Below are 22,260 nucleotides of genomic sequence, written 5' to 3'. Positions count from 1 at the left end.
AAAGCAGTTAGTGTATATTAGATAAACGCATGTAGTGACAATTGTGACCATTTGTATGTGATTCAACCATTTGCTGAGAATTAAGTTGTTGCTTTTCTGTGTGGTTCTTGTGCATAGTCTTATTATGCATTTCTGTTTTCAAACAGCATCTGTCTTTGTGTAGTTTGTGCGAGGAGCATCCTCAGGGCATTACCCATCTTACTTGCAGTATTCTGAGATAAATTTAGTAGAAAAAAATGGCAAAGATGAGAATGCCACAACATGCTATTTTGATTTGTACCCCTCGCTATCAAGGACTGCTAATTAAAATGATATTTTGCATATGACTTGTCTTTCATGCACATATGTAAATTGCCCCTCTTGCCTTTCAGCGCTCTGTAATTAGGTTTATGAAGGACAGCTGTAATACATAATTCACAGAGGTTTGCAAGCTCTTTTTTCTCTTCTCTTCTAAACACAACAACTTAAACAAGCACATTACACACAAACACACACAGCATTAATGTTCTCAAGGCGTTGCTTTTTTTTGGATCCATCAACAGCACCTGCTCTAAAATATATGAATTATGCTGTTTGTTTCATTATACAAAGTGGATTATAAAATGTCTGCACACCACTGTTCAAATACCAGTTGTTTTGTATATATATAAAAAACAAAACCTGTACAATTCAAATGGAAAAAGAATATTTTAGAAGGGCTAAGTAAAAATAACTGACAATGTATTCACACCCTCTGATAACTGAGGATGTGAATGTTCAGAATTAACCAATCACTTTCAAACTCATGTTAAATGGGCGTCAGCACACAACTGCCATTTAGAGTGCCACTGATGAACCCCAAATAAAGTTCAGCTGAATTTTAATGTGATTTGTTAATGGTGAATGCAGCCACATCCCGAGTAATAAGAGGGCGCGCACACTTCTACAACCATATTATGTCAGTTGTACAGGTTATAGGTCAAATTCATTGTCGAAAAAGATGTGAAATTATTTATCTTGCTTTACCGTAATTTCTCGTGTATGATGCAAAATTTTTTTCCTCAAAAAATTGTCAAAAGTCAATAGTGCACATTATACATAGGTATAGGGGAAAATGGAAAAATACTTTCACATTTTCTAAATGTATGCCGCCATCGAGACGATATAAAAAAGCTGTACAATTGAATTCCAATATGCCACCGCCTCCTCGAGGTTATGAAAAAGGTGTACAGTTTCATTCTAATATGCCACCGCCACCTATAGGTTATGCAAAAGGTGTAGCCCAGTGGTGTCCAAACATTTTGCAAAGAGGGCCAGATTTGGTCAGATGAAAATGTATGGGGGCCGACCATTCGGCCTGACATTCCTCGAACCATTGCCATTGTAAATTAACATGTAAATATGTAACTATATCACTTTGGTGTCTGCAGCTAGGTCGATATTGCAAATGAGAATCTGTTGTCAATAGCATTACCAGGATAGTTAAAGGTTAAAATAATAGTAAATTAAATACAAATGAACTATTTTATGAAAGAATTGTACACATCTTACAAATTCTGCATGGGTAATCAAACATATGAGCACAACTGTGTGTTTTCTAATTTACTAAATAAAAGTAGGGCTATGAATTTCAAAATAAAAGCGAGTAAATTAAAAGAAAGTATTATGTGTTCAAATAAAGTGCTTAACCAGAATAATTCTTTGAAAAAACTAACAAAATACAGATATACTTCATGTTTTAATCAAATGCGTAGAAGCAAAATCATGCATTGTAAAAATCTATTATACATAGATACATAGTAGAAGGGCTTTCCAGAATTTTTAAGTCAACTTTGGGGTTGCGTATTATACATGGGTGCACATTATACACGATAAATTACAGTAATTTTTTATATCACAAAAACCTGACATTTCAACAGGGGTGTGTAGACTTTTTATAGCCACTGTTATGAGACCATTAATCAAAGGCTCTTTTAGCTGGCCATAAATTTGCAGTATTTTTTAGTTTATCAGCGTTCCTTTAGGGAGTCTGCAAGATTTAGTCAAAGTCTCTCTCCCAGATTGACTTTGAGGCAACATTCTAGATGGATTGAGTTAGAAAAGGCTTGAGAAAATGTAGCGTGATTATAATGAGGCAAGACATTGGAACATGTTTGAATATTTATATGGTGGTGTTAGGTAGCATTTGCCTCAAGGGCATTGATGATGGCCCATGTTGGGGGGGGACACAGCTGTGTTTGTGTTTGTGTGTGCGTGTGTGTATGAGAGTGCACGTGCGCGTCTGTCCAAATGTTAGTCGGTTCAATCTGACATGGCAACATAAATGGTGAAATAATTATGCTTTTTAGACTGACTCCTGGTAGCAAAACACACTGACCCGCTGGGGAAAAAATAGAATAATGATCAAGTCAGAATAGGGGAAAGTGAAAAGAATTGGAAAGAGCATTGTAAAGGAGGACCTAAGTTTCCGCAGTGACAGTGTCAACCACATGACTGTCCCTTGGTCTCTTTCATGTACAGTAGCTCCATCCTCATTTCTTAGATGTGGTCATTGTCTCTCTGTTCCACAATAATTGGAAGTGATGGTGCTAAATGAAAAGGCCAGGGGATGAAAACACTGTGGAAGCAGCTCAAATGTCTGAGTATTTAGTCCTGACATCCATTCATTATGTTTTCCTGTGCTGTTTAGGAGACACACACAAAAAAAAATCAGGAAAAGTCAGAACAAGGTGGTTGTTTTGGACCTATTGCTACTCCATGTTTTGGTTTAGATTAGTTTAGTTATGTATTTTACTTTGTGTGCATGCTGCTCGATGTACTCCAGACCCGAGCATTTTGGGTACATGCATTTGCGCACAATTCTTTCACGTTAATACACAAGATGTGGTAAAAAAAAAAAAGGTTTAAAGAGAAACCTGACCGAGGCAAAGACTGAACATGATAAATACTTACTGTATGTTCTGTGTTCATGTGTCAAACAGTGCATTGAGATTGCTGTGTCGTTGACTCCTGCCCTCTTTGTTTGTTTGATTGTTTGTTCATATAGATGGGCCTTTGTGATGAAGAAACACCTCAGCACCCACCTACTTGGAAAACATGGAATTGGCCAACGTAAGGAGAGGTAAAGTTAGCAATCTATTTTATTTCCACAGTCGTTCTGGTCTCCTTCTTACTCTCTTTTGCCTGTCAGAGATAATCTGGTTCCCCCATCATCGTACCGTTTGCTCCCCTTCTTAAATTATAGCCCCTGTATATTGAATTCCGAGATTTGTTTCTAAATACATAAATGTTTGAAGGTAATTGTTGAAAATGTGCCAAAGACTGAGAACTCTGTAGTATTCATTTGTGGATATATAGCGTTAAACTGTTTTTCACCATTCAGAGTAGCTAAAACGGCACCCAGTGATGCACTTGGGTGACCAGCTATTTACAGAACAGCTTGGTGGTGTTGTTAAAATTTCAAAGTGTTATGTATTTTGCATTATTCAGGCTTCCGTAAATCTAAATCCCAATGATGTGAAAATCCATTTCAACCTATTTTCAATTGACTGCACTACAAAGACAAGCTATGTAATGGTCAAACTAAAAAACTTTGTTTTTTTTGTTGATGCCTCCAAAAAAGCTGGGACAGGGACATTTTACCGCACCTTTTTAACAACACTCACTGTTTGAGAACAAAGGACACTAATTGTTGAAGCTTTGTAGGTGGAATTATTTTGCATTATTGCTTGATGTACTGTATATCGTCAGTTGCTCAACATTCTGGGGTCTCCGTTATCGTATTTTGCGCTTCATAATACACCACACATTTTCAATGGGAGACAAGTCTGGACTGCTGGTCACCTAGTCTCGCGCTCGCACTCTTTTACTACGAAGCCAGGCTGCTGTAACACACGCAGAATGTGGCTTGGCATTGTATTACTGAGATAAGCAGGGACTTCCCTGAAAAATATGTTGCTTTCATGGCAGCATATGTTGCTCCAAAACATGTTATGTACCTTTCAGGGTTAATTTTACCTTCACAGATATGGAAGTTACCCATGCCATGGGCACTAACACACTCCAAGAGCAGCACAGATGCTGGCTTTTGAACTTTGCGCTGATATCAATCCGAATGGTCCTTTTCCTCTTTGGCCAGGAGGGCACAACCTCCATGATTTCCTAAAATAATTTGAAATGTGGACTCGTCAGACCACAGTACACTTTTCCACTTTGTGTCAGTCCATCTCAAATGAGGTCAGGCCCAGAGAAGCCATTTCTGAGTATTGTTGTAACATGGCTTTCACTTTGCATGGTTGGGTTTTAACTTGCATTTGTAGATGTAGCGATGAATTGTATTAACTGACAATAATTTTATGAAGCTCTCCTGAACCCATCTAGCAATATCCTTGACACAATGATGCTGTTTTTTAATGTAGTGCCGCCTGGGGGGTTGGGGGGATGGGGTCACCATCTGGTTTTCGGCCTTGCTGCTGACGTGCAGAGATTTCTCAACATTCTCTGGATCTTTTGATGATATTATGGACCGTAGATGATGAAATCCCTAAATTCCTGACAACCATACATTGACAAACGTTCTTAAACTGTTGAACAATTTGCTCACGCAGTTGTTCACCAAGTGGTGAACCTGGCCCCATTCTTTCTTGTGAACAACTGAGCCTTTCGGGTATGTTCCTTTTATACCCAATCATGACACACACCTGTTTCCAATTTACCTGTTCACCTGTGGAATGTTCCAAACAGGTGTTTTTACGCATTCCTCAACTTTACCAGTCTTTTGTTGCCCGTCACAGCTTTTTTTGGAACATATTGAGGGAATCAAATTCAAAATGAGACAATATTTGCCAAAATAGTAACGTTCATCAACTTGAACATCAAATATTTTTTCTTTGTAGTGTATTCAATTCAAGATTGGTTGAAAATGATTTTCAAATCATTGTATTCTGTTTTTATTGTTTAACACAATGTCCCAACATCATTGGAATTGGGGTTGGTATAGTTGTGGTTTGAGCCACAGGCTTAATGACATATGCTACTGTCCATGGTGTCATGTCCGAGAAGCTCACGAGCTAACCGGTGGCTAGTGCCTCTCGTCACAGGGTGGAAAGCAAAGCCTCGTAATGACCCGGTGGGATATACAGTCCCCTCCAAAAATATTAGAACGGCAAGGTCAATTCCTTTGTTTTTTTTGTATACAGAAGACATTTGGGTTTCAGCTCAAAAGATGAATATGACCTAACCCTAAAAGCTCAGAATTCCAGATTTTATTTCATGGTATTTACATTGAGATGTGTTAAACAACTCAGGACAGAGCACCTTTTGTTTGGAGCCACCCACTTTTCAAGTGAGCAAAAGTAATGGATCAGACTTTTAAATTAAATTAACGTGAATAACATTTAATATTTGGTGGATAACCCTTACTTGCAACAACTGCATCAAGCCTGCAGCCCATTGACTTCACCAGACGGTTGCATTCTTCATTTAAAATGATTTTCCAGGCCTTTGCTGCAGCCTCTTTCAGTTCTTTGTTTCAGGGGGTTTATCCCTTCGGTCTCCTCTTTAGGAGGTAAAATGCATGCTCTGGGTGAAGGTCCGGTAATTGACTTGGCCAGTCTAAGACCTTCCACTGTTCCCCCCTGACGAAGTCCTTTGCTGTGTTGGCAGTGTGTTTTGGGTAATTGTCTTGTTGCATGATGAAGCTTCTCCCGATTAGTTTGGATCCATCCATCCATCCATTTTCTGAGCCGCTTCTCCTCACTCGGGTCGCGGGGGTGCTGGAGCCTATCCCAGCTGTCATCGGGCAGGAGGCGGGGTACACCCTGAACTGGTTGCCAGCCAATCGCAGGGCACATCGAAACAAACAACCATTCACACTCACAGTCATGCCTATGGGCAATTTAGAGTCTCCAATTAATGCATGTTTTTGGGATGTGGGAGGAAACCGGAGTGCCCGGAGAAAACCCACGCAGGCACGGGGAGAACATGCAAACTCCACACAGGCGGGGCCGGGGATTGAACCCGGGTCCTCCGAACTGTGAGGCTGACGCTCTAACCAGTCGGCCACCGTGCCGCAGTTTGGATCCATTCTGTAAATTGTCAGACAAAATGGTTGTGTAGACTTCAGAATTCATTCTGCTGCTCCCATCATGAGTTACATCATCAATAAAGACAAGTGAGCCTGTTCCAGAAGCAGCCATGCAAGCCCAAGCCATGACATTACCTCCACCGTGCTTCACAGATGAGCTTTTTTGTGTTTTGGATCATAAGCAGATCATTTCTTTCTCCATACTTTGGCCTTCCCATCACTTTGGTAGAGGTTAATCTTGGTCTCATCAGTTCATAAAACTTTGTTCCAAAATTTTTGTGGCTCATCTCTGTACTTCTTTGCAAAATCCAATCTGGGCTTCTGATTAATTTTGCTGATGAGTGGTTTGCATCTTGTGATATGGCCTGTATATTTCTTCTCTCAAAGTCTTCTTCGAACAGTGGATTGTGATACCTTCACCCCTGTCCTGTGGAGGTTGGCAGTGATGTCCCTGACTGTTGTCTTTGGGTGTTTCTTCACAGCTCTCACAATGTTTCTGTCATCAACTGCTGTTAATACCCCGGGTAGACTTGTTCGATGTCTGTTGCTCAGTACACCAGTAGTTTATTTCTTTTTCAGGACATTCCAAATTTTTGTATTGGCTATGCCCAATGTTTGTGCAATAGCTCTGATCTATTGTCCTTCTTCTCTCAGCTTCAAAATGGTTTGCATTTCTCCCATAGACATAGTCTGGTCTTCATGTTTGCTTAACAGCAAATGCAGTTTTCACACGTGAAAGCCAAAGCCAAAAACAATCACTATCTAATGTTTAAGCAATCAATGTAAAAGGCAACACCTGACCAACTACAACCCCAATTCCAATGAAGTTGGGACGTTGTGTTAAACATAACTAAAAACAGAATACAATGATTTTCAAATCATGTTCAACCTATATTTAATTGAATACACTACAAAGACAAGATATTTAATGTTCAAACTGATAAACTTTATTGTTTTTAGCAAATAATCATTAACTTCGAATTTTATGGCTGCAACACGTTCCAAAAAAGCTGTGACAGGGTCATGTTTACCACTGTTTACATCACCTTTTCTTTTAAAAACATTCAATAAACGTTTGGGAACTGAGGACACTAATCGTTGAAGCTTTGTAGGTGGAATTATTTCCCATTCTTGCTCGATGTACAGCTTCAGCTGTTCAAGAGTCCGGGGTCTCCGTTGTCGTATTTTACGCTTCATAATGCGCCACACATTTTCAATGGGAGACAGGTCTGGACTGCAGGCAGGCCAGTCTAGTACCCGCACTCTTTTACTACAAAGCCACGCTGTTGTAACACGTGCAGAATGTGGTTTAGCATTGTCTTGGTGAAATAAGCAGGGGCATCCATGAAAAAGACGTTGCTTGGATGGCAGCATATGTTTGTCCAAAACCTGTACGTACCTTTCAGCATTAATGGTGCCTTCACAGATGTGTAAGTTACCCATGCCATTGGCACTAACACACCCCCATACAATCACAGATGCTGGCTTTTGAACTTTGCGTCCATAACAGACTGGATGGTTCTTTTCCTTTTTGGCCCGGAGGACACAACATCCACTATTTCCAAAAACAATTTGAAATGTGGACTCGTCGGACCACAGAACACTTTTCCACTTTTCATCAGTCCATCTTAGATGAATTCGGGCCCTTTTGCTTTGCATAGTAGAGTTGCAAGTTGCACTTACGGATGTAGCGCCGTACTGTATTCACTGACATTGGTTTTCTGAAGTGTTCCTGATCCCATGCGGTGATATGCTTTACACATTGATGTCGGTTTTTGATGCAGTGCCTCCTGAGGGATCGAAGTTCACCGGCATTCAATGTTAGTTTTCGGCCTTGCCGCTTACATGCAGTGATTTCTCCAGATTCTCTGAACCTTTTGATGATATTATGGACCGTAGATGACATGCCTAAATTCCTTGCAATTGTACGTTGAGGAACATTGTCCTTAAACCGTTCGACTATTTTCTCACGCACTTGTTAAGAAAGAAGTGAACCTCGCCCCATCTTTGCTTGTGAATGACTGAGCAATTCAGGGAAGCTCCTTTTTTACCCAATCATGGCACCCACCTGTTCTTCATTTTGCCTGCTCACTTGTGGGATGTTCCAATATTATTGACCTTTTTATTGACAGCTCATCCACAGCTAGAATACTTTACATCTGGATTTGATGACCAAAAAGAGCTTAATTAATTAACATCATCCATATTTAATTATTTTATGGTGAATTATTTTGGGCGGCACGGTGGATGATTGGTTAGCACATCTGCCTCACATTTCTGAGGACCGGGATTCAAATCCCGGCCTTGCCTATGTGGAGTTTGCATGTTCTCCCCGTGCCTGCGTGTGTTTTCTCTGTGCACTCCGGTTTCCTCCCACATCCGAAAAACATGCATGGTAGGTTGATTGAAGACTCTAAATTCCCCGTAGGTGTGAATGTGTGCGCGAATGGTTGTTTGTTTATATGTGCCCTGCGATTGGCTGGCAACCAGTTCAGGCTGTACCCCGCCTCTCACCCGAAGGTAGCTGGGATAGGCCTGAGCACGCCCGCGACCCTTGTGAGGATAAAGCGGTACAAACAATGGATGGATGGATGAATTATTTTGATTCTTATTTGTTTGAGTAAGTTAATGCATATGCGTTGGCTTCACAGAATGAATCAGATTGGCTTCAGTAATCATTAACTATATTAACAGGAACATATAAATGAAATTATTATTACAAACATAAATGATAAAGTCACCTGCCCATCTCATACACGAAACTACATTTAAGTTTCAAACAGTCATTTCGTAGCTTGCAAGTAAAGGGACATATTTTTTTATTTTTTTATTTTAATTGAAATTGTTCAGATGTTATTAATATTCAGATCTTTATATTGTTCTTTGAAATGTCTGGCCACTTATCAAGTGTGAATTTACACATCTAAGTAAATATTTTGTGAGCTGACTATTTCTGAAAATTTGTAAGACCAGCCTTTCTGAATTATGGTGAATTATGATAATACAATTTTGCTGCTTGCCTCATCACAACGCTTCGCACCCAGTTGTCATTGGAACGAAAGCGGTACTCAGCATTCTCCCAGCAGTACAACGGGGCGGAGTAAGCAGTGGCTTATTTGTTCGACACAGGACCACACCCTCAAAACAGCCTAATTTCATCAAGGCAAAAATAGCGTAGTGTATATAATGTGTGTGCTGTAATTCTTGATCTTTAGGGTATTTTGAGGGAATAATGTCACAGACATGACATTAAAGACACTTGGTAACTCTTTTAAATTATTAAAATTAAGGCATAATATGTCTCCTTTAAAAGTGTTAGCAAACTGAGGCAAGACACAAGCTCACTGCATACTTAAACACAAACTTGCACTTATTTGTACTGTATGTTTATGCACACATGCACAGCAAACACACCACACAATCATAAATACAGAAATATTTCACCTTATTGGCATCTTGTTTCTTTTCACTCTTTCATGCACAGGTGCACAGTATATGCATGCAGAGGCATGGATCCCTTTCATGTGGAAATGAAGAACAGTCACCAGTTTCATCTTTTTAAAAACCTGTAAATGACAGGATGTCATTTTTCCAACAGTCCTGCAGACGGGTTTTTATGTCATCATTATGTAATCATATTTCCAACACGACACATCTTAATTAGAACAAGTTCACTGGGGAGGCCTTATTAAGTGGAGCAAATTTGGGTAAATGTAAGAGAATAGATGTAGCTGTATTTGTAATAAAAATTACAAATAGAAAAAAATGTCAATGACACAAGAGGACAGAAAGTGTGTGTGTGTGTGTGTGTGCGTGTGTGTGTGCGTGCGTGCGTGCGTGCTTGCGTGCGTGCATGCATATGTGCATTTGTGCAAGTGTGTGTGTATGAGTGTTTCATTGTGACGGCTAGCTTAATGATTGATGACTGTACTAGTTTACGGACCTGGATACTGAGATGGTGTGAGGGAAAGTATTGTTGTATGTGTGTAGGGTGGTATCTGAACAAGTAACTGGGGACCAGTGAAGGGGTGAGTTGAGAGGCAATGAGGATGGTTGTAGGGGGAAGCCAATAGCACACATACTGTTTACACTTTAACTGGATATTAAATGAAATGGATGAATTATTAAATTAATGGAAAATGAAAGTGCTAAAATATGAAAGTGCTAAAATTGAGTGTAGAATTTTTCTTTTTTTTCTTGATGGCCTAAGCAATATACTGATACCCATAGAGGAACTCACTATTTGACATTTGTTTACTGTCATAACCCAGGAGAGACAAATTCACCACTTTGCTCACAAAATTTCCTTTGCTACATACCAATACCATTCAAATTTTTCATTCAAATGGATTGTGTTTAATGGTTTAGAGTCTGAGATAATTTAAGTATAGTTACATGTACAGTATACACTTCCATCCCGTGTTGGGAGAAAGGAACAGGAGGAAATGAACAAGAGGAACCGCATAGGAGGTGAATGGAATGACTGACTGGGTAAGCGCGCAAAAGAAAGAACCTGACAAATTTTGCACAGAATTATTGTTTAATGGTTTAGCATCCAGGTGGCACGGTCAGAAATTTGTTTGCAAATCTGCTAGATTATCTCACAATTTTGAGTTTTGAGTTTCCAATATGGCCTTGGGTTTTGTGGAATTTGCATTTTCTCCCCGTGCTTGTGTGGTTTTTCTCTGGGTTCTCCGGCTTCCTACCACATTTCAAAAGCATACTTGTTAATTTAACTGAAGACTTTAAATTGTCTGTAGGTGTGAATGTGAGTGTGAACGGCTTGTTGTCTATACAGTATGTGCCCTGCGATTAGCTGGCGACCTCTTGCCCAAAGTCAGCTTGGATATGCTCCAGCTCACCGCAACCCTAAAGAGGATAAGCAGTACATCAAATGGATGGATGGATTTAGAGTCCAAGATAATTTAAATATTAGTCACATGTATACTTCCTTCCCCTGTTGGGAGAAAGGAATAGGAGGAACCGGATGAGAGTTTGAATGGACTGGCTGTTTGGGTGCGTGAGCGAGAGAAAGAGATGGCTGAACTGTTGTAAAGTGACACAACTGGGTCTTATTTTCTGTCACACCACCACTCCTTACTGCAGGCACTGAGCCAAGATAAGAGCTTTTTGTCCTTTTGTCTGTATAAATTGTATGTGCGCTCTTCTACATGTATCCTCATGGGAAGTATACATTGTGTCCACATAAGTGACAAAGACTGTTTTTGTCAACTTGTGACAGGATGTAATTAGATTTCCACTTCAAGAGGGAATTATTATTATTGTTGATATTGCATGTTACTGCTAAGATCCATGAGTTGGGTGACTCCCCCATTTAGCACCTTTTTCATGTTGGAGATGATGCATTTCTTGTTACATGCCCTCAGCTGCCCCACAAAAAAAAACAACAATAAGACCAGGGTCCTGATTTACTAAGATCCCAAATAGGGGGCGCTAAATTGCATGTGCACGCAATATAACAGATTGTGTGTGCTGTTGGCAACAGGTGTAAATGTGGTCAAGACCGACACGTTTATAAGAAGGTTTTGTGCTTTCAGTAGCACTGATGGTTTTCACCATGGAACATTTGGGAGGGCATGGCACCGATGCAAAACAGTGTGCTAAAATGACCCAGACACATGGAAATCCAGGGTTGAAAAGAGTTTTGTCGTAGGCGATATGCGCCGATCATTTTACACTTGAGATTATGCGAGTCCCAAGATGCACATGTCTGGAAAAAAATGAGTCCCAGCCCTAGAACAATGAGTCCCTGCAACGTATGATCACGGAATACAGATACATTAATCCTCTGCTATATCACGGTTCTTGCTTCGCTGTCCCGCTATATTGCAGTTTTTTTTTTTTACACTTGTTTATTTTTTATACTGTTAGTACAATATTTTTGTGTTATACATTGCTCTTTCTTGTAATATATTATGTGTTTAGTTTTTTAATAAACATTTTTAGGACGATATACAGTATTCCCAAAAACTATCATGACAAACGATAGTTTTATCCCACTGTAATAGTGATATTAGAGCATAATAATTCAATTACATCCTTTTTAAGAACAGATAACTGAAAGATTATATTCAACATTGGCATTTTAATGTAGAACAATAAATATATCTTAGATAAATAAAACATATAAATAAGGCTCAGGCTCAGTTCGCAAAAATTCTACTTGAAAAACAAACATTTGGCACAGATTAACAGATTAGACACATTAATGCCTTAACAGGCGATATACTGCCAATAAAATTTCAAGTTGGTTTTGGAAAAAGTGCAAAGTATAGCAGCATTAATAACAACACTATAAGTAGATCAAAGCAACCTTTTATGATTCAAGATTTGTACTAGTTTTTAAAAGTCTGCAGCCTTTCTTTAAATGGTGTTTTGTCAACATGTTAAATGGCTACATCTCTTACAAGTGAGTGAGTGAGTACACTATACTGTATATAATGTGAGCATATGTGCACCATATACACTGTCATGTTGGTATTTGCATTGTTTGGCAAAGGGTTCCTTTGTGTCTACATAATTGCAGATGACAGGAAATAGGAATTGTCCCACTGTGTTTTTTGTTGCCATCTGAAGAAATTGGGTGGAATGGTTGTGTTTAAAATGGATTTTGTCACTTTGTGGTTTTCAGTTGTGTTGTCTTTGTTGCAACTTCATACAAATTTGTCATACCAGCTCATTAGGTTAGCGGCATGGCCACGTTACTCTGGCTGGTATCCAAAATGTTCCCACATCGTTGCGGTGGCGTTAGGCTTTGAACTAATCCCATTTATGACCCTAAACTTTCTGCAACTGTGCAGCTACTGGCTCGCTGTCAGAAACCTTAGCTTAGTGTATACTAGTGCCCACATTGAAAAGCACGCACCCACACAGGTACTCACACGGCCAATCAGAGGAAGGGTTGGAGGGTCGCTCCGCCCTTTACTCTCTAGTTGGGTTAGAAACCAGATTGGTTTCATGTGTCTGCTTTCAAGTCGCGTAATTTTTTTTTGGCTGGGCATGCAGGTGAACACTCTCTCTTTTTTTTAGCCACACCATTCAGAAATTAGGGCACATATGCGACCAAATTAGTCCCACTCTAAGCAAAGCAAAGCAAATTTATTTAGATAGCTCATTTCATACACAAGGTAACTCAATCTGCTTTACATAATTAAAAGCATTTAAAAACAAACAAAACAAAAAAAACAGCTTATAAACATTTAAAACAGCGAGAAAAAAATAAGAGTCCAATTAAAACAGTGTACACTGCAAGAAATATCCTTTAAAAGTGGAAATGCTCTAAAAAGCATGAGAAAAAAAGTTTTTTTAACGTGGACTTAAAAACACTCAGACTTGGGGCTGACGTTATTACTGTTGGCAACTTATTCCATTTGTGTGCAGCATAATAGCTAAATGCTGCTTCACCATGTTTGCTTTGGAGTCTGTGCTCCACTATTTGACCTGAGTCTGTCAATCTCAGAGCCCTTCTGGTTTATATTTCATTAGCATTTCTTTCATGTATTCAGGACCTAAACCATTTAGTGATTTATAGACCAGTAGCAGAACTTTAAAATCTATTCTAAAGCTGACTGGGAGCCAGTTTAAAGACTTTAGAACTGGGGTAATATGCTCTGACTTCTTTGTCCTGGTCAGAACCCGAGTTGCAGCATTCTGAATGAGCTGCAGCTGTTTAATGCTCTTTTGGGGGAGTCCAGTCAGAAGACCATTACAGTAGTCCAGTGTACTTGAGATAAAAGCATGAGTGTGGGTTGGACTCTTAATATGTTGAGAGAGGTCAAATGTTTCCAGTATAGCAGAGAGTTCTTTAGATTTTTTTTCTAGAGCTCTGTCTTCCATCCATCCATTTCATGTACCGCTTATCCCCACTAGGGACGCAGGCGTGCTGGAGCCTATCCCAGTTATCTTTGAGCGAGAAGTGGTGTACACCCTGAACTGGTCGCCAGCCAATCGCAGGGCACATATAAACAAACAAACATTCACACTCACATTCACACCTAAGGGCAATTTAGAGTCTTCAATCAACCTACCATGCATGTTTTTGGGATGTGGGAGGACACTGGAGTACCCAGAGAAAACCCACACAGGCACGGGGAGAACATGCAAACTGCACACAGGCGGGGCTGGGATTTGAACCCCGGTCCTCAGAACTGTGAGGCAGATGTGCTAACCAGTCGTTCACCGTGCCGCCAAATCATACTCCGGATTTCAAGACGCACGGCGGAATACTAATCTATAGCATTGGTTCCTCAGACGCAGATTAATCTTTATGCGTCCCTGCTAATTTTTGTGCATCTCAGATGCAAGACGCACATTAAACGAGATCCTTGTATATGGCATGACTCCTTCTTGTGACTGGCTCCAAGTCAAGCCCTTACATCATTTTGAAGCCCCAAAATTGCTTTGCTGAATAGATGATATGTTGTGATAATTTTTGCTTGTGGCATTTGATAAATGTTTACAGGAGCGCAAATGTTCACCCCAGTCCCTTTCATTTTGACTGTGCTATGCTGGGACCAATTTGTGTGTTGGTTTGAACTTGCCTTTCAGATCCGCTAATTAAAGACGCAAAGTCAACCACCGCAATTTGTTGAAGGTTTGATGAATCTTATTTCCCTTGCAAAAATCATCTATTTGCATAGACTCCTCCCAGAATTTGCAAAATGAACTGCTCAGCAATTTTGCGCATTTGCTAGATGCAGTTCTGGGTGCGCTCGGCTAGTAGATCATATTCCACATCTGTTTGCGTGAGCAATTAAGTTTGTGGTGGTTTTTGCACACTCAAACCTAAAATAAATCAAGCGCCTTATATTTATTTTGATCAAATATTAGTGTCTCGTTTCATTAGGTCTGAAAAACAACGCTTAATTTGTGTGTGTGTGTGTGTGTGTGGGTGTTTGTGTGAGTGTGTGTGTGTGTCCCCGCACGCGAGTGCTTGGGTGCGTGCATGCGTTTATGTGTGTGTGAAAAGTCCTCACTTCAAAAACAAGGGGAGTGGCTCAAGGGAGAGTGACTGACAACAGCAACCTTGACTCAATTGCTTGTAATTAGTTCTTTCAAAACAGTGCCTAAAGACAACTGACCTGTATCGCACACTTGTTTTCATAGGTAATTGTTAAAATGCCGGTCATTTTCATTCTTGTTATAATAAACTCCTTAAACTAATAGACTCATCATTCAAAAAACAGGACTGGTGACAGCCCTAAAGAAGGAAATATTTATTTAACTTTTCTTTCTTTCTTTCTTTTTTTTTTTTTATTCTTGACTGAGAATGATTTCACTGTTTTAGAGATGTCTAATTGCTACAGCCTGCACAGTTTGGGTAGCATTTGATGCTGTTGTAGTTTACAGTTATCTTCACGGCCATTAACAGGATGAAAAAAATATGTTAATGGAACAGCTTGGTTAAAATAAAAAGAAAATGGCTTAATACAACTATAATCCTAATTTGAGTTTGAGAATTCAATGAAAACGACACATTGTCCAACATGTCTGATGCATGTAAGAATTCAGTCTCAGAGTGACGAAGAGGCAAACCCGACCTCTGATTTTTTTAATGAAGTTGCACTCAACGCTTTTTCCCATCTAGTTTGTAATTTGCACATGGCTGTATTGACGTATGCAAACATTCCTGCTTGTGGTCAAGTGATTGTGCCAGGGTCACAGTCTGGTTTTGGGCTTGCAGCCGCATCCCAGCGTGCTTCACAGTGCAGCCATATCGACTATGCAGGACGGATGAGCACACTGAGCAGGAGTCAGTATGGTGACAGTATAGGCCGCATAGAGCTGGCCAGAGTCGGTCACACAACAAAAAATACACAAAACCATAAGTGTTTGCAGCACTTCTATTTGTGCTGGCTAAGTAAGTGTGTTAGTTGTGTGGTAGGGAGATAAGAGTTGATAAAACAGACTCTAATTCATTATAATAAAGCCTTTGCCTTAATTATTGATAATGAATCTGCTCTTTCATCTTGCTCTTTCTTCCTTCCCTTATCTGCCTGTGTCAGCACTTTGTCTCTCTGTCTTGATGTTGGGTGGTAAGGCGTAGTTTGTAGCCACCCAAGGGCAGCAGTCAGTAACATCCCATGGTGCTGGTACTGTAAGCAAGTGATTAGTATAACGAAACACTGGCAAGGCAGCAAGAAAATGTTAACTTCAAAGTAACTCACTATGGGATATTTAGCATCTTTAAGTCTGTCCTTGTTTGTCTCAGCCACAGAATGTGAAACGTATGAAAAAAAAATGTGTAAAACATAAACTGGAGAGCAATAACAAGAAAACACCATAGCTAACAGCACTAATTACTATTTTCCTGCAGTATGACATAGTTTGTGTGTTGAAATTCATGAAGATCAGTTTCCCGGGTTTCTTGCAGTTGCCCCACTGTGGCACTGGCCAGGTCTCAGCGACCCTACCACACCTTTAGTATTGTGGGCTACACGGACAGCGACACACTGTTTACCCTACTCAATATTTCATGGAGAATGAGCACTCACTGAATGAAGGATCGCGCTAATATTGCTGTTAAAATTAAGCGATAATTACAATTTGTTAGTTTAAAAGCCATCGCAGTCTATAAAAGTTTGATTACTAGAAAATTAGATGCATTAAGTTTTTATGGGTTGGCCTGTGCCATCACTTGGGAACGATTTTTATGCACTTGTCATGGGAATATGGTGCAGAATTGTGCAAGATATGTGTGTTTTTGTGAGTACAGTGTGTGAGGGGAAGCATACTGCTGACACTCTGTAATACATAAATTCCCACCCCTGTGGTTAAACCCATCATTAGTTAAATAAAGCACAGTGCTATCAGTTTTTTAGAACAACGACAGTGAGAAAATTATAAAAATTAGCCTGTGTAGCTTGAAATAGAGCGGTCAGAGATCACTGTATGTATCATATCATTTGCCCAATGTGTTCACATACATTGTCTGTGTCAGCCTGTGTGTTGATATAAGTCTGTACAATCCAGCACCTTGTTACAAGGTGCAGCACAGCCCTAGTGGATCTTATTACCAACAATAATATTAGTTAGGAGTGGACAGCTTGTGCCAGAATTGGAAGCCACTTCTCATGTCAAAGTGACATGACCTTGACTTGTAGAATAACCCCACTGCAGTAGTTTATCTTCTCCCAACAGTGTCTACCTCATCTTGGTGGCTAAGGTAAGAAGTATCAGTCACTTTAGCTTTTGAAGTTATTCTTTCCAAAATAATTATGTCATACCTTGCTACAGTATAATGCAAGTTACATTACTCAACCAGACAGGAAAAGTAAATGTACACAGTTCACCTTCATATTAATGTCACATCCTGTGGCGCAAACCCAGAGAGTTATACTTGTGAGGCTAACTGGTGGTAGCGGTCAAACATTATGCACAGTGGGACTGAGCAAAAATTGGCCTGTTGCCAGCCTGTTTTTCTTCTCGATTGAAACATTAGACTGTCATGGTAGAAATGGATGTTGCCAGGCATCACTAATGAACCAATTAATCAATTAATTAGCTGAGCAGTGATTAAATTAATGTGAACTGGACAGGCAAGTGGCATTCGTGTATATATCCTGGGGAAGGTGATTAACACGCGCATAAGAATCACGATTAACAAGTCACTATTAAGTTTGAAGGCTCCTGTCTTGCTCGCTATGTACAGTATCTAGACATTGATCTCAATGCATAGTAGATAATTATACACACTATAGTATACAAGATAAAATAACATACTGTAGAATAACTAGTATAATTTATTAATGAATGGCCGGCATGGTGGTCGACTGGTTAGCACATCTGCCTCACAGTTCTGAGGACCCGGGTTAAAATCTGGCCTCGCCTGTGTGGAGTGTGCATGTTCTCCCCATGCCTGTGTGGGTTTTCTCCAGGTACTCCGGTTTCCTCCCAGATCCCAAAAACATGCATGGTAGGTTGATTGAAGACTCTAAATTGTCCGTAGTTATGAATTTGAGTGTGAATGGTTGTTTGTGTATATGTGCCCTGCGATTGGCTGGCGACCAGTTCCGGGTGTACGGCGCCTCTCGCTCGAAGATAACTGGGATAGGCTCCAGCATGCCCACGTCCCTATTGAGGATAAGCGGTACAGGAAATGGATGGATGGAAGACAGACTTTTAGAGTATGATTTGTCTTTAATTACTGCAATAACTTACTTATGTCTCCTCTTGATTTTTTTTTTGTAATGTATTATATTTTTAATCATTACTTGCTTTTTGTTCTACGTTTCACAACTGTGTCACCATGTGAACTACCCTTTCTTCTACTCTTTTCCTGCTTTATAACAGCAGCGCCACCAAGTGTCAAAAGGCATACACAAATTTGACGCATATTAGTATATGATGTGGGCCATTACATAACAAGCTACAGTCTTGACATGGCCCGCGGGCCTGGTTTTGAATGGGGCAGGTCGAGATGTTATACATTATTTGAATGTCCTCCACCATGCTTGAATCAAGGCATAATGGTCAGAGGTTGGGGAGGGTGTTTTGGGGCTCCCTTGATTATGAGACATCCTCCGGAAGAAAGTTATAGTAGTTTCCTTCATTACTTTTCAGGGGGAAAGAGGCCTTTTTACTTTTGACATTGTCACTCTCAATTTGGACTAACAGTAAGCATGCACTAGGGCTCCTGGATATTCCCCCCACTCCTACTCACCTTCCACTGCCCCCACCCAAACGCCTCTCCCCTGAAGCAGATTGCTCTGGTGACAGTTTGATTAGATCATCAATCGTTGTTGTTAACAGTGGTTTTCCTGAGCACCTGGACGCCAGGTCACAGCTGGCTCTGAGCTACCGCTGTCCCCCTGACCCAGAGACACTTTGTGTGTATTTCTATATTTGTGTATGTATGTGTCTAAATGGTTACATTGATATGACAGTGTTTATTTGGGGTTGTGAAGAGTTAATGTATGGCCTGTGTTTTACATTATTTAATGTGTTATGTTATGCATTAATTATGACATATGTAGATAGTAGAGCTAACAGAAGATAATAATATAATTAAACAAATTCAAATAAAACAAATCACCTTATGGATATACTGTACATGTGTAGCTAACCAATTAAATGCGAATATATGAAGTATAAAAATCCTGTTAAAAAAGCATCAACTGATCAAATGTGGACATTAAAGTACACGCAGTGGGTAGAATGACATATTTTGTGAAAACCAGGCAAACCTTTAGACACTAGATTAGTTTGTGTGGAGCTGTATGAGTGGAATAATGGGACACTGACTACAAAGCAGATCCCCCCCTAAAAATAAATGTACTTCAGCCAGCTGTAAACGTGGTAGCCACCGTATTGACTACATTCACATTGAAGAGGTAAGCCAGACACCAAGCTAAATGTGTTTAATATTGGTTGATTTTTATAATTATGAATGTTAAATGTTACATTAACTCAATTCCAGTAATAAACTAAAAAAAAAAATGGCCCGAATCACCAAAAGCTTAGAGGATGATGGAGGCGACACTGTGTCCTCTGTCCAGCCAGCTCTGCAGCTCCTATCCTACAATCCCCCAACCCAATGACCAAGATTAATGAAACCTCTGCCATTTTTAATTAGCATGGCCACAGTCATCAATTATGTCTGCCCCACCCCAAATACAAATATTATTATATTTGTGGGAAAATATCTTGATTTATTTCATTATGGTCGCCGATGGAGTGTGATGAATAGGCTCCCATCGTTGTTGTTTGCAGGGAAGAGAAAATGAGTGGCAAATGGTTAGTGTAGTACTCAACTACTTGATTGCAGCTGTCACAGCTTGACCTCGACCAAACAAAAAGCCAAAATAAAGTTGTATGGGGCAGGAAAAAAAAAAGAACCAGCTCAATATTTAGAAGTATTTATGAGACAGCAGTCATTAAAATATAAATGTTACATTAAAAGTAGTTCAGGAGGCACTTCTGCTGCCCTAGAAACGTCTTATAAAAAAAACTCCCATTCTGTAAACTTTGCACAAAATGATACACAAAAAACAAGTGTGGTGTGCTTGGGATTTGACTTAATTTGCTTGATCAAATAATCAGGAAAATGAACAGGAAGATCATTCAACACACAAACTGGCTCATCTTTTGCTGGAAGACAACTCCTTTGCACTTAACTCGTGACACTACATTTGTCACACATTTGTCTGTCTGAGGTAAAATCTATTTTTTATTTATTTATTTTTTATTTTATGGCTGACATTGCCGTCTAGCAGTTTACAGTCCAAGTTGGCAGGCAGGTTTGGGTTTCTGGCTCAATGTTCGACGTCACGTCCTTCAATACAGCTAATGCACTAAGCAAAGACACTTAATCCATATAGATGGGTGTTGAAACAAGCATAAACAACCATTAGTGCAACAATGTTTTTGTGAATGTGTAATATAATGACAACCACTGCTGGATCCTCTTCTGTCACACACTAAGATAGATAGATTAAGGAAAGGGAAACAATAAATCCAACAACAACAAGAACAAAATGTATATAATTGAGCTTTGAAAAGTGTAGTTTGCTTAGCTTTTCTTTGTACTTTTTTAACAAAACATGCTTATCTGACTGAGATGTATTATTACTTCATAACTTGAAAAGATGTGCATGTTTCAGTCATTCATCAATTAACTCCTGCCGTGCTCAGACACACACACACACACACACACACACACACACACGCACACACACGTACATACAAACATGTATACCCTTACTGCCACAGCACGTATATGCCCATTGACTCGAAAGAAGTGGGAGAAACATCTTGAATATTTTATAAAGCTTGGGGACCCCACCTCTGTCTTTCCCAGCCAACAATCTGACACTGCTGCAATGTCCAGTACACACACACGCACACACAAGACACACGCATGCACACACGCACGCAGACACACATTTACACACACACGCGCACACACCCACACACACGCAAACAGAAATAATGTTTTAAATGTAATCATTGTCAAACCCAAACAATGTCATTTATCAAGGGAGCATTTGGGACCGTATAATAAGTTTCACATTATTAATACAATTTTTCATCCTCTGTCATGCCTATCTGATTTATGGCACACATGTGATCTAAGGTGATCATTGAATTACAATTCCAGTAATAAGAGAGCGAATGGACCAGCTCTTTCACTTGTGCCCACTGAAGCACATACAGACCCACACATAACACAAACGAACACACACATACAGTAATTCTGTATAAACGGCCTATTGTTGCAACATATCACAGTTACATACAAGATAGAGCTACAGCCAAACCTCGGTGGTATATCTTTTACTGGTCAGGCCAAAGAGCAAATTTACTGTTACTGCTATCTGTAAACTGAAGAATTTACCTAATTTCTGAAAAGGAAGAAGAGGGAGGAGAAAAGAAAAACAAAATATAAATGTAACTAGCCCGATGTGAATTAGATCAGGGGCGATTTAAAATCATTTTTGGGAGTAAATATGAGTGGCTCGTTTGAGGCTTGGCTATGAGCATAATTCCAGGCCTCATGATTTATTGCTCCATGTTGTTTGACATATTTACTGCACTTTCTATGAAATGACAGTCATTCCGGTCATTGACTCAGTGTCTAATCAAACTCCCCTTTGTGATGATGATCCAGACCCATGAAGCATTATCCCACAGGAAGATACCAATTGTCCAGCTAATATGATCCAATAAACAAATGTGAAAGTGAATTTTTTGGTGATGATTAGATAATAATGACAGACTCCTCTCATAACGTTTAGATCCTGTTTGAGTAAGTATTTTCCCTATTAGCAGTCTTGTTTTTGCCTTATCAAATTAGCCTGTCGTTGAGGGCCCGGTCAGTCAACATCATGCATCATCCTGTTCTATTCTGAGCAAATTTAGGGACAATGCTAATTGGATGAGAGGAGACACGAGGCCCAGTTAAAGATGGTAAACAGTGAAGCAACTCTCATCCGCGCAGGCTTCGAAAACACCAGCTCACTTCACGAGTTAAACAATTTATAACATGTTTTCTCTGTATTTTTAATTAGGTTTATACCCTATTTTCCCGCTTAGCCCCAGCCCTGCCCTATCCTTTGTATACCTGAAAGCTCAGATTTGCAGCACAGAAACATAAATATTTCTATTGCACCGCAGCACTGGCAGGTGACCCTAATGAAATTCTAGGAGTGTAATTTGATTTACGACGTGCTAATGCA

General features: G+C 39.7%; 1 protein-coding gene across 7 annotated transcripts in view; it reads left to right on the top strand.

Moving 5' to 3' along the window:
• Positions 1-22,260, top strand: part of znf407 (zinc finger protein 407) — a 209,409-nt gene that overhangs the window by 87,882 nt on the left and 99,267 nt on the right. For 6 of the 7 annotated variants that reach the window (XM_061776963.1, XM_061776956.1, XM_061776957.1 and 3 more), the window contains one exon: positions 3,026-3,100. The exons of the other annotated variant lie outside the window; for it this stretch is intronic. In XM_061776963.1, coding sequence (XP_061632947.1) covers positions 3,026-3,100 — 75 coding nt within the window. The remainder of the gene's footprint in view (positions 1-3,025; positions 3,101-22,260) is intronic. 7 annotated transcript variants of the gene reach the window in all.

This window comes from Phyllopteryx taeniolatus, chromosome 6 (assembly GCF_024500385.1).
Source record: "Phyllopteryx taeniolatus isolate TA_2022b chromosome 6, UOR_Ptae_1.2, whole genome shotgun sequence".
Taxonomy (NCBI): domain Eukaryota; kingdom Metazoa; phylum Chordata; class Actinopteri; order Syngnathiformes; family Syngnathidae; genus Phyllopteryx; species Phyllopteryx taeniolatus.
The sequence above is the reverse complement of the archived record's forward strand: the minus strand, read 5'-3'. Positions and strand labels throughout refer to the sequence as shown.